General features: G+C 34.6%; 2 protein-coding genes across 2 annotated transcripts; both read right to left on the bottom strand.

The window, feature by feature from the left end:
- Nucleotides 1–2,908: 2,908 nt before the first annotated feature.
- Nucleotides 2,909–6,700, bottom strand: LOC123260629. Its single transcript, XM_044721844.1, has one exon. The coding sequence runs from the start codon at nucleotides 6,698–6,700 to the stop codon at nucleotides 2,909–2,911; it is 3,792 nt and encodes a 1,263-aa protein (XP_044577779.1).
- Nucleotides 6,701–6,754: 54 nt separating this feature from the next.
- LOC123260628 lies at nucleotides 6,755–8,074 on the bottom strand. The gene has a single exon (XM_044721843.1). The coding sequence runs from the start codon at nucleotides 8,072–8,074 to the stop codon at nucleotides 6,755–6,757; it is 1,320 nt and encodes a 439-aa protein (XP_044577778.1).
- Nucleotides 8,075–14,039: the final 5,965 nt, after the last annotated feature.

The raw sequence follows: 14,039 nt of genomic DNA, 5'->3' as shown, positions 1-14,039 counted from the left end.
GTCGGAAACTACGATACAGGTTCCGGTCACTCCCAGTGGGTCACAGCAGAGAACGATCGTCTTGTTAGGTCAGTTAGTGCGACCAACCCATTAAAGGGGAGTTTTGTCCTCGGGAGCGTATTTTGTTTGGTTATTTTGCTTGGCTCCTACCCGCTGTACCTCATCAACTAAGAGATTGAGTGTCATCCAAGGACAGCGAGCGTTCTCCCATCCGCTCGGGGAGACGCGCCCGGTAGCAGTATCTCTTCTACCCCGAGTGTGTGTGTGTGTGTGTGTGTGTGTGTGTGTGTGTGTGTGAGAATGTACAGTCGCATGCATTAATTCGGGTAGGTTTCTATGTTTATAGTTTTTTTGCCACTTCTGAATTTGGTCGTTTCGAAACTCTAAACTTTGAAATCTGTAAATTTAGCCGTTTGTAAATTTAGCGAAACGTAAAAAACGATATCACTAAAATGAGAAAAATATAAATAATTTCAAAGATAATTTATGCCTGTAATAAAATTTGACAAAAGAAAAAACGTCCATGTAAAAAAATAAAATTTCCAAATAAAGCCGTTTTTAAAATCAGCAAGTTAAAAACTTGGAATTATTATAATAACGCTAGCTTTAAAATAGCCGAATTAAAAAAAAAAAGTATTATTAAAATTCTTTCAAATCAATTCAGTAAAATATAAACAGTTGAAAGAAAGAATTATTTTAAAAAATGAAATTAAGAAATTGGAAAATAATAAATTTAGCCGATTGAAAATCTCGCCACTTGAATTTAGCCGATTCTAAACTTGGAAATTAATAAAATTAGCCGATTCTAAACTTGGAAATTAATAAAATGAGCCGATTCTAAACTTGGAAATTAATAAAATTAGCTGATTCTGAACTTGGAAATTAATAAAATTAGCCGTTCGTAAACCTCAGGATTCTAAAAACTAGTCGTTTCTAAACCTTGCGATCATAAAAATTATAGATAGATAGATATATTTATTGCATACCCGTGAAAAAATTTTCTGATCAGACTATATGAGGCCTGATATAAACCGTCCAAATCAGGCCTGATATCGAAATTGGCCATACTAGACTATATATGCCTTGATATATGTATATCAGACTATATACCCGCCCGGGTAGAAAAAATTATATATCATTATATAACATAATTATAAATAAAAAATGGCCCTATATAATTATGTATAATTATATATAAGGGGCATTCCATACCAAATCAGCCACTTTTTTAGGTCGACCCCTCCAATTTTTTTAAAAATTTTATGTTTTCAATACCGTCAAAGAACACCTTCATGAATTTTTTCAAATTTTTTTGACCACCCGTTTCTGAGATATTGATGTTTTGAAAGAGCTATAACTTCGCGAAAAATACAGCTATCGGGGTCTCGTTTTTTTCAAAATTTTTTTTCAATGCTCTTTCAAGAAAAAAATACCTCTTTGATCTTCTTTGATTTATTACTATTTTTTTTAAGTTTTAAGCAAAAAAAAACATTTTTTCGAAATGTATGCCCCCTTCGATTTTTTTGAAAAAAATTCTCACGAAAACTTGGACAAATATAGAGAGTTTTTAGACCAATCCGATCGTGGACAGACGTTTCGATCTATTTTTTTTCTTAATTTAAAAATTTTTTTTTTTTGAAATTGCATGTATTTACTTTTACACTCTCATGCATATGTTCGGATAGTTATTTTTTGTACCAGAGAAACAGTTTAATCGATATTTTCATTAATTTAGAATTTATTTATTAATTTAATGAATTAGAGTTTATTCGTAACATCAAAATAATTAGCTTCTTTCAAATTCATCATAAACGTATTAAGCGCCATCTTTTGACCACGAGATTGTGTTTTGTCGAAAACTATCCACTTAGGATAGTTTCCGTAATTGTTTTGAAAATTATAGTTAATTTGGGATTAGGATATTAAATAAATTGTGTATCGATTTGTAGGGGAATAAGATGAAGATTTATTTATCCCCAGAGGAGGAAAACTCAGTTGCACTGAGAAAAAACCTCCTCGAATGAAAAAATGTACAAGTAAGAACGCAAAGCGTGTAGTGCGAATAAGACTGTGTGTAAATTGCCGTCGCAATCAACACGAGGTGAGCTCAACCTTCTTAGAAACGCAAAATGTATTAATTCAGAATTCGTGAATTGACGCTAACTTTTAAGTTAACTAGAGTCGATTGATAGTGCAATACTAATTAATCGACGTACAACGTCAGTGTAAATACTGATAGATTATAATTATTAGTGTAGGAACTAATTAGATAATTTGACGTCAGAATTGTATAATTGATGAAATTTGATTTGATTGAATGATGGTTAAATGTCGAACGATGAATTTAATGTAATTTATTATAAGTATTGCGTATTAACTATGGATTGACTAAAGCCGCGTGGCTGATGCAATCCTTTCTCAATATGGCGCGCAATAACCGCGTGGCGTCACTTATTAATTTTGATTTATTTAACTCACTGAATAATTACTAATGAAATTTAATGAATCGAGAATTTAATTGGTAATTGAAATTAATGAAACTAATAATATTTAATGAAATTTTTAAGTATTAAAGTAAATGCGTATTATACGTGATAAATCAGAAAACGATTGACACAGAGTAGTCGTACTAGTACAAGCGTCCAAGCACAACTGCTTGCCGCCGGCCACGTGAACCGGCTTCTCTCCCGCTAACCAAAGCGCGCATGAGCGACAGCCATGGTGTGACACGAATTTTCACGAGTTGGAGCGATCAAGCCCGAAGGCGCAACTCCTCTTATAAATTTTTATTGAATGTTTTTTCTATCGGTTAAACATACTCCCCCCGTTGCGAAGGCTGAGCAAGATGGTATGAATAGTGTTTACAATTGGTTACATTACATGATTACAATGTTTGATTTTATAAAATTCAAGAATTGATTGGTAAAGGACATAGTAGAGTGATATTTCGTTTGTATATCCCTTGAGCCGTTCGGATTGAAGCTACTCTTGTCACATCATCATCTCCTGGATGAATGTCGACCACCACTCCCAGCTGCCACCGCATACATGGTTGGTTTTTATCCATCAATAAGACGACTTGATTGATTGAAATTTCTCCTTGAGAGGAATGCCATTTTTGCCGAATTTGAAGTTCATGGAGGTATTCCAAATACCAACGTCTCCAAAAGTCTTGTCTAGCCTTGATAATGAATTGCCAAACATTGAGTCTGTTATCTGGAACATCAGAAAAATCATTTTCAGGCAGCATTGTGAGAGGACGTCCTATTAAAATATGAGCAGGCGTCAAGGCAATAGGATCATTAGGATCACTAGATAGAGAACAGAGAGGACGAGAATTTAGTATAGATTCTATTTGGATGGTTAGAGAATTCAATTCTTCGAAAGTGAGAAGTTGGTCTTTTACCACTCGTTTAAAGTGGTGTTTGAAGGATTTTACCGCTGCTTCCCAAATACCACCAAAATGAGGAGATAGTGGAGGATTGAACGTCCAGATAATGTTTTTGCGTACAGCATATTCGTTAACGGAATTTTGATGGGATTTTGAATTAAATAACACATACAATTCTCTCAATTGATTATTTGCGCCTACAAAATTAGTACCATTGTCCGAATAGACGTGAGTTGGAACTCCTCGTCGACCAATGAAACGACCAAATGCCCCGAGAAAACCTTCTGTTGTTAAATCGCTAGCAATTTCTAAATGTATAGCTTTAGTAGCCATGCAAACAAAGACGCATCCATAGACTTTAATTTTTGTTCTGTTTCTGAATTTACGTTCTTTAATAAAGAGCGGTCCAAAGTAGTCTACACCCACGTGGGAAAATGCCGCTGATTCGGTGACTCGAGATCTAGGTAAATTAGCCATTTTACATTGCAGTATTACAGGCTGATGTCGAATGCATGTGACACAATTTTTTACAATTTTACGGATCTGGTTTTTACCGTCTAGTAGCCAGAATTTGTGTCTAAGATTTGAAAGCGTACTCTGTATACCTGAATGATATAATTTTTCATGAGTTTCTCTAATAATTAAATCGGTAACATAATGACGTGAAGGTAATAAAATAGGATGTTTCTTTGAAAAAGATATAGGAGCATGTTTCAAACGACCTCCCACTCTCAGTAGTCCATCTGAATCGATAAATGGATTGAGACATCGCAATCGTAAGTTCTTAGTCTCTCCGGTTTCCTTAATTTGTTCGATTTCATAATGATATTGTTCGTTTTGAATCATAGTCAGGATTTTTATTTCAGTTGATAATTTTTCTTCTACGCTTAAAGATTTGTATTTGAAGGCATTATTTTTTAACATTCGTAAACAATAAGAAAGGGAAATTATAAGTTTGGAATATGATGAAAATCGTTTAAACAAATTCTCAGTAGTGGCTACTAAACAGGTAATTTTTCGAGTACCTGGAAGTTCGGAAGGAACAGCAGGCTTTAAGTTAGGCCAATTAAGAGAGTCCTGTGAGAGCCACGTGGGACCTTCTAACCACATTTTGTTATTTAAGAATTCAGAAGGAAGTTGACCTCTAGATAAACAATCTGCCGGATTGTCTTTGGTTCTAACATGTCGCCATTCGACTTTACTGCAAAGAGTTTGAATTTTTGTTACGCGATTTGCTTCAAAGACCTTCAGAGAGTTAGGAGACCGTTTGAGCCATTGAAGTACAATAGTTGAATCGGACCAAAACGTAACTTTAGAAATATCAAAGTCAAAGGAGGGAATTGTGTCTTTATATAATTTAGCAAGTAATAATGCTCCGCATAATTCTAATTTTGGAATTGTAACATCTTTGATGGGAGCAACTCGAGATTTAGAACAAACTAATTTTGTGAGTACGTTTCCGCGTTTATTTACTGATCTTATGTAAATACAAGCACCATAGCCCACTTTACTAGCGTCACAAAATCCGTGCAATTGTATGTCAGTCGGATTGGGAAGTAAAATATTGCGCTCAATAGAAAAATCTTTAATCAGAGGTAATTGTTCAGCAAATTTACACCAGTGTAAATGTAGCTCTTGTGGGACCGCTTCGTCCCAGTGGACCTTTAATTTCCAACATTCTTGAATGATAGTTTTTGCCGCTAATACTATAGGACCCAGAATTCCGATAGGGTCGAAAATTTTTGCAATATCAGATAAGATGGTTCGCTTAGTTATTTTTCGCGACGAGTCAATTGGTTTGACTGTGTAAATAAATTCGTCCGTTAGAGAATTCCATGCAATGCCTAAAGTTTTAGAAATTGGATCATCATTGATAGCACAATCCAAATCTAAAGTTCTTTGATCGAAATTATCCAGTGCATGTCGATGATTTGAAGCCCATTGTCTGAGTTCAAATCCACCTTTTCGCACCAGTTGAATGATTTCATCACGCAATTTTAAAATTTCGGTCAAAGAATTAGATCCAGTTAATAGATTATCGACATAAAGATCTCGTTTTAATATTTTTGAAGCTACAGGAAAATTATGAGATTCGTCATCAGCAAGTTGGTTTACGGTGCGTATAGCTAAAAATGGGGCTGCAGAAACCCCGAACGTAACTCGTTTAAGTTCAAAAGTGCTAATATTGTTATTATGATAGTAAAGAATTCGTTGAAATTTGTGATGATCCGGATGAATACAGATTTGCCGATACATTTGAGCGATGTCAGAAGTCATAGCATAAACAAAGGTGCGGAAACGCAAAATAATAGTGAAGAGATTGTCTTGTATAGTAGGTCCAGTTAGTAGAACTTCATTCAATGAGATACCTTTATCGGTTTTAGCTGAAGCATCAAATACAACGCGTACCTTGGTGGTAGTACTAGATGTTTTAATTATCGGATGATGGGGCATATAATACCCAGGTCCACTATCATCCGGTACGTGTACCATGTGGCCAAGATCGATATATTCGTTCATGACTTTAATGTATTCAGCCTTTAATGAGGAATCTGAATTTAATCTCCTCTGTAAGGATAGAAATCTTTTATAAGCTAGTTGTTTAGAATTTCCGAAATCGACATCGTCTACGCGAAAAGGTAATTTTACTACGTATCTACCGTCAGTATCGCGAGTAGTGTTATTTTGATAATAGGTCTCGCACGTAGAATCATCAAAGGATCGAGAATCATTAGAACCTAGGTCTTCAATATTCCAAAATTTGGTTAATTGACTCGATAGATCAGTTAATTGACAAGTTACAGGAAATACATCTTTATCATTATTGACTCCCCCCGCTACGACCCAGCCCAGTTGTGTTTTTTGTAGTATTAAATCACAATCATTTTGTGAGCGATTAATCTGTCCGACAGATAGAAGAGAAAGTGTGGTACCTGAACCGATAAGGACATCTACAGGTCTTGGTATATGAAATTGTGGATCAGCGAGTATTATGTTTTTAGGTATGCATATTTTATTACGTGGAAACATTTCATTCGGACTTAATTCTGCAATTTCATCAACGGTTAAAAATGACAATGTTCTTTGAAATTTATCGTTTAAAGATTTACAATTTATTTGTACGACATGTTTTGAAAGGGTTTGCATTCCATTAACAGCCCCGATTGGAATAGAACAATTTTGCATAGGAAGTTTTAATTTATTAGTCAAATTTTCAGTAATAAAATTAGCTGTTGCACAGGTATCAAGTAAAGCGCGAGCTTGTATGAATTTACCTGCTGAATCACGCATCTGGATGAGAGCACTCATCATCAATTGAAAACGCGGTGTTCTAAGTATGGTTGTATAATTATGAACGACTAGTCAAGCTGTAGATCCCTTATCAGTTGTTACAGTAGCGGGTGATTCGATTTTGGCAGAATCATGTTTTGATACGTTAGCATTATTTGTTTGTTGAGTTGCATTTTGATTAATGTGCAATGCAGTATGATGGAATTTCTTACAGACTCGACATCTGCTAGAAGTGCAGTTTCCCTGGTGTACGCGAAGACAATTATTGCAGAGTTTACTAGATTTTACGAATTTTATGCGTTCTCCTACAGTTAATGCATTGAATGTGTGACATTTATAGAGTGGATGTAAATGTTTGCAACATGGGCAGGCAGAAGAGGAGGTTGTCACTAAAGCTCGAACTGGCGTGTCAGTTTTTTGTTTCTTCAAATTATTATTCGAGTGTTCATTACGTCTTCGTTTGGAAGAATGATCGGAATCGCGATGTTTATCGGGTCTGTGTGTACTAAGTCTGAAGGCAAAGTTTGAGATAAATTCACAAAATGATTCGAATGTTGGGAGAGTGTCGTTGTCAGTGAACGTTTCTTGCCATTTGTTTTTAATTTCTGATGGTAACTTATTTTCTAATATTCGTACAAGTAAGGATTCAGTAATATTAATTTGAAACGACTGTAGATTATTTATATGTTGCCGAGCATCATCTATCAACTTGTTTAAATTATCTGTTGTTGGGATCGAAATTGTATTAAGATTAAGTATCGAGTCATAATGTTTACAAATTAATGCTCTTTTCTTCTGATATGTTTTAGTTAAAAAATCCCAAGCTTTAATATAATTCTCTGCACTCGCATCAAAAAGCGCTAGCTTGTTAGTTGCTGAGCCAATTAAACATCCGCGGAGGTATAAAAATTTGTTTAGATCATCAAGATCATTACGTGTATCAATAAGTGTTTTAAATGTGTTTTTGAAAGATAGCCAATTTTCAAAATTACCATCGAATTTAGGTAAATCAGTAGTAGGGAGTTTAGCAAGTCGCTGAGTCTCAACAAAGGTAGTATTTCCCGCTGTAGTATTATTCGTACTAATGTTTGCATTATGTGAATTATTATGGTTAATTCTATTCAATTGAGTTAACTTTTCAAACTGATCCATAAGATCGTAAAATAATGTACGAACGTCTTCCGCGAGATTTACTTCATTATCCTCTGGTGTAGTTAATTCGAGTTTCTCAATAAGTTTTTCATATTGTTCAAATAATTCCTTTACTTTTGTAAAGCGATAGTTAATGGACTTAGTTTTAACACCTTCAGCTGTTAGTTCATCCTGAAGTTTAGTAATTTTCGAAGCTATCATTACGCGTTTTTGTTCTAAAGAAACCCTTGGGTTATCCATTTTGTGATAAATTTATAAAAATAACAGTAATAATAATCGTGATAAATATTAATTGATAATTAATTGTCTTATTTCTATAATAAATAGATTACTTGTGGTGATCAATTTATCTAAGAAACGACTTAAACACTTAATTATAATTAATAATAAATAATTTGAGAATTAATAATGAAGATAGAGATTAACTAATAATTAATTATTCTGTCGAAAAATAACTAGTCACCATACAATGACCAATTAATTGTCGATTATTAAATAATTAATTAAATTAAATTATACGTAAATAATAAGAATAATAACGTACGTAAATATTTAAATGATAACCAATTGCACTATTCGATTGATAAATTGATTGCCTAGTGACAACCAATCCGTCAGTCAAACTTAGACAATTAATTAAAATTACAAATGAATAAGTTGAATATATTGTCAAGTGATAAAGTGATATGATAGTTAGTATTGAATAAATTTTAATAATTCAAAAACTTATCTCATATGTGTTGAAGTCCAACGATGCTGGCAGCAGCTGGGTGGTGTAGTGATTGGATCCTTGGATCGTCTTGCTCGTCTTCGCAAATCAGGGTTCGTGTGCACTTCAAACCTCACAGGAGGCACCAAATGTTTTGTCGAAAACTATCCACTTAGGATAGTTTCCGTAATTGTTTTGAAAATTATAGTTAATTTGGGATAAGGATATTAAATAAATTGTGTATCAATTTGTAGGGGAATAAGATGAAGATTTATTTATCCCCAGAGGAGGAAAACTCAGTTGCACTGAGAAAAAACCTCCTCGAATGAAAAAATGTACAAGTAAGAACGCAAAGCGTGTAGTGCGAATAAGACTGTGTGTAAATTGCCGTCGCAATCAACACGAGGTGAGCTCAACCTTCTTAGAAACGCAAAATGTATTAATTCAGAATTCGTGAATTGACGCTAACTTTTAAGTTAACTAGAGTCGATTGATAGTGCAATACTAATTAATCGACGTACAACGTCAGTGTAAATACTGATAGATTATAATTATTAGTGTAGGAACTAATTAGATAATTTGACGTCAGAATTGTATAATTGATGAAATTTGATTTGATTGAATGATGGTTAAATGTCGAACGATGAATTTAATGTAATTTATTATAAGTATTGCGTATTAACTATGGATTGACTAAAGCCGCGTGGCTGATGCAATCCTTTCTCAATATGGCGCGCAATAACCGCGTGGCGTCACTTATTAATTTTGATTTATTTAACTCACTGAATAATTACTAATGAAATTTAATGAATCGAGAATTTAATTGGTAATTGAAATTAATGAAACTAATAATATTTAATGAAAATTTTTAAGTATTAAAGTAAATGCGTATTATACGTGATAAATCAGAAAACGATTGACACAGAGTAGTCGTACTAGTACAAGCGTCCAAGCACAACTGCTTGCCGCCGGCCACGTGAACCGGCTTCTCTCCCGCTAACCAAAGCGCGCATGAGCGACAGCCATGGTGTGACACGAATTTTCACGAGTTGGAGCGATCAAGCCCGAAGGCGCAACTCCTCTTATAAATTTTTATTGAATGTTTTTTCTATCGGTTAAACAGATTGACTAGGTTTCTTCCTTATGTAAGTACAATTTTTGTTGGTTGCATTGGCAAGCAATTTTGACGTTTAATTATTGATTACTGATTTTTGTAAGCATACTGTACTATTGAAAATTAATTACTCAACTCTAAATTAATTAATTAACAACTCTTTCAAATAATTGAATAATCGAAATTGTATAATCAAAATTGTAAATTAAAGTTAGTTTTAACACCAGTAATTAAAAATTTAACGTCCATTCACCAAAATAAACAAATACCGTGATAAAAGCCAATGCAACCAACATAAAAATTGTACTTACATAAGGAAGAAATCTAGTCAATCTCGTGGTCAAAAGATGGCACTTAATACGTTTATGATGAATTTGAAAGAGGCTAATTATTTTGATGTTACGAATAACCTCTAATTCATTAAATTAATAAATAAATTCTAAATTAATGAAAAAATCGATTAAACTGTTTCTCTGGTACAAAAAAATAACTATCCGAACACATGCATGAGAGTGTAAAAGTAAATACATGCAATTTAAAAAAAAAAAATTTTTGAATTAAGAAAAAAAAATAGATCGAAACGTCTGTCCACGATCGGATTACTCTAAAAACTCTCTATATTTGTCCAAGTATTCTTGAGAATTTTTTTCAAAAAAATCGAAGAGGGCATACATTTCGAAAAAATGTTTTTTTTTGCTTATAACTTAAAAAAAAATAGGAATTAATCAAAAAAGATCAAAGAGGTATTTTTTTCTTGAAAGAGCATTAAAAAAAAAAATTTCGAAAAAAACGGGACCCCGATAGCTGCATTTTTCGCGAAGTTATAGCTCTTTCAAAAAAAAAAAAATTAGGAAAACAGTTGACCCTGAAGGCCATCCCTGCAACTTCCTGCTAATTCTATACCTAAACGCGTGAAATTGCACTTATGACGTTTTTGAGCTCTTCGAGCTCATGAATACAATTTGTATATTATTTTGAGCTCTCCGAGCTCAAAAAATAGCTTATGTATGCTTTTGAGCTCTTTGAGCTCAAAAGTTTGATAGAAATTTGATAAAACACTATTTTTTGAATTTTCAAATCGCAATAACTTTTGAATGAATGAACCGATTTCCACGCGGTTGGTGGCATCCAACGCAGTTTTTCAAGTACCATATAGAATCTTTAAGTTTAAATTGATGAAGCGAAAAATTTCGGAGTAATTCCGAAAAAACACTTTTTTCGGTTTTCTTTCGTCAACGATAACTCACGAACGAATCTACCGATTTTGACCGGATTAGTGGCGATTGACGTGGTTTTTTGATGTTAAAAGCTGATTAGTTTTTGAAATTGATCGGTAGAGCCGTTTAAAAGTTATTCGAAAAAAACCACTTTTGAAAAAAATTTTTTTTTGTAGTTTATTTGCGATTTCTCAAAATCTACCGTTCTGAACCGTTCCAAAGTTTATTCAAAATCTAAGTTTGGTCAAGCCCTTTTGAATGGCACCAACCGCAATCAAATCGGTCAAGCCGTTCAAAAGTTATGAGAGGTTTACATACACACACACATACACACACACACACACACACACACACACACACACTCACACACACACACACACACGCCTGTGGCAGAGAAAAAACTGCTAACAGGCGCGTCTCCCCGTAGCGGATGGGAGAACGCTCGCTGTCTTTGGATGACACTAGGTCTCTTAGTTGATGAGGTACAGAGGGTAGGAGCCAAATAAAATACGCTCCCGTAAACAAAACTCCCCACCCCCCCCTTTAATAGGTTGGTAACACTAACTGACCTAGCAAGACGATCGTTCCCTGCTGTAACTCACTAGGAGTGTCCGGAACCCGTGTCGATTATTTCCGACGATGCAGGCTACGGCTGATGTGAGCTTGCTCTGCCGAGGTGTAAGTTGCAGTAGCGGATCAGGAGCCAGCTACTTCGGGCCTTGACCAGGAAGTACTCAGTGAGTGTTAGAGATCGGAATCTTCACCGCCCCGAGCGAGTCTAGTCCGTCCGTGTATTCCGGGACTGGCTAAGTGTCGGCTAGGCCTTAGAATACTGGGGTAGGAGTACTATCTCTGAGGGTACACCCGTTCCTAGTTATGACAACACGCTCCACTCCGTACGATGCGCTGGTAAATCGAAAAGTATGAGTAATTTACAGGAAACAAACAAGAGTGGAAACAGGCTCATGCCCAACAAGCAGCGATTGAAGCAAGCGCTGAAATGAAGAGAACGCAAGCGCTGAAGCGCCTTGAAAAAATGAACATTAAGCTGCAAGAGTTTGTCCAAACTAAGGTCAATATCCACAAGGAGATAAAGACCAAGACAACCGGTGTAGTCAATGCTCTTGGAAGATTCAAGAAAATGGACGAGGAATGGCAGTCATCACAACGATGCATTCAAACTGAAGTTGAGACGGAAGAAGAAATGGACACTGGAGCCGACGGTGACGGTGAATCTGCTGCTGAGGACAAGGGTGAAACTGACACAAGGCCTGGAAAGAGAAAGGACCAAAATTCGCCAGAGCCAACCGACAAAGTCACAAAGAAGAAGGACTTGAAAAAAAGCCCTCCCCAACGACTGGCAGGGCAGGGCGACGAACCTAAGAAGGCGACTGATTGGGAACAAGTACAGTCTAAGAAGGAAAAGAGGAAGCTAGCTAGAGAGCAACTCTCAAAGCAGCCGCCAAAGGATTCCAGGCCAGAGCCTAAGTTTATTGTTCTATATATACTAGTGATGTTTCATCTTTTTAAATAATATTGTCTGCTGAATTGTTAATACCTTCACAAAATAAGCATGAGCAATCTGAACAAAGTAAAATTGCCAAAAAAAATTCTTGCAATAAATCAGCGAACCGAAAAAGACTGACAGTGGAGGAAAAATTTTTTGCAGTTGATCTATAGATTTCAAAATTTCGCAGGAAGAAGCACATGTACAGTAAAATTTCTATAAAGTTTCGGTCTCGGGGGTAGGAAACTATTCAAAGTAGATTTCAAAGAGGCGTGGCTTATTTTTTATAAATCAATGAATCTAAAGAATGGTAACTCACCAATACACTGAAATACTGCCCGAGAAATTTAAATATTCGTTTTATATTGATATGTAATTCTTGTCACGAGCGTTATGTCTTTTGTAAATTGCAGTTCTTGTTACTCCGTATTGATCAGCTTATGTCAGTTTTTAAGTATTTTTCATCAAGCAGATTAATAATATCTATTTTTTAATTGATAAGACTAAGATGGTTTAGAAAATAACTATCTTATCGACCTCACACATATGCTCTCACATATAAATATGCTTCGCCTAATGTCGTGTGAACGAAGGGGAAATATTAAAGAGAAGGGGAAAACATTGAGGGGAACGGAACTATTCACAGCGGAACTTTATAGAGATTTTACTGTACAAGTTTTCTTTGAGTGTGTTGGTAAATGTAGATTATCACTGGCTATTGGTTACAAAATTGTTAGCCACGCCTCTGAAAGTCATTTTTTAAAAGTTACGCTACCCCCAAAAGCGTAACTTTTGAGAGCGTCTACTGTAACATATAAATTATATTTTTGAGCTCTTCGAGCTCAAAAACGTCATAAGTGCAATTTTAAGAGATTATTTATGGAATTAGCGGGAAGTTGCAGGGATGGTCTTTGAGGTCAACTATTTTCCAGATTTTTTTTCAATTAATATTTAGCTATGCCTGTTTTCAAATAAAAAAATAGCAGTAATTAACATATGTTATTAATTTCTTACGTAATTTGTTTATAAAATTGTTTTAAACAAATAGAGAAATTCAATATTTAAAAAAATTTTTTTTTGCTATTTTGTTGGCCAGAGAAAATAATGATTAAAAAAAAAAAGTTTTTCTTAATTTTAATTTTTAATTGTATAAAATCGATTTATTCATATTTCGATTACTTAAATAATTATTTAAGAAATAGTTTTTCTTTTAAAAGTCATAATTTACAGTTTTAAATAGTTTAGCAAAAACTATTGCCATCCGTTCGGCTTGAATTAAGATTTACTAGTCACTTGACCGCAAGGCGATAGAACTTTAATTTATATATAAAATTCGGTCGATAAAAATAATAATTAAATTGTAACGGTGCCTTAAAAATTACTACATTACCATCGTAGTACGTAGCTTGGGTGGGGGAAAAGAGTGAAGGGAAAGTAAAGTATCGAGAGTATAAGAATGGACTGAGAGAAGGTGATGGTGGAAGGGGCCTGGTAGCTTAACTGGTAGAGCTCCTGACATGTTACCAGGGAGATTCAGGTTCGATTCCTGGCTTGGCAACCAACCCCATTTATATTTTCAAGGTTTGTCTTTGCTCTCATTTAATTTCTTTAATTTCTTTCATTCAATAAAACATCTTTATAACTCGAACAGATACCAC

The sequence above is a fragment of the Cotesia glomerata genome, linkage group LG3 (genome assembly GCF_020080835.1).
Source record: "Cotesia glomerata isolate CgM1 linkage group LG3, MPM_Cglom_v2.3, whole genome shotgun sequence".
Classification (NCBI taxonomy): Eukaryota; Metazoa; Arthropoda; class Insecta; order Hymenoptera; family Braconidae; genus Cotesia; species Cotesia glomerata.
Note: the sequence above shows the minus strand (reverse complement) of the source record. Positions and strands in the feature narration are given on the sequence as shown.

What these genes read in the sequence shown, in the direction of transcription:
- LOC123260629 (XM_044721844.1), bottom strand. Translation starts at nt 6,700, where the DNA reads ATGAGTGCTCTCATCCAGATGCGTGATTCAGCAGGTAAATTCATACAA.
- LOC123260628 (XM_044721843.1), bottom strand. Translation starts at nt 8,074, where the DNA reads ATGGATAACCCAAGGGTTTCTTTAGAACAAAAACGCGTAATGATAGCT.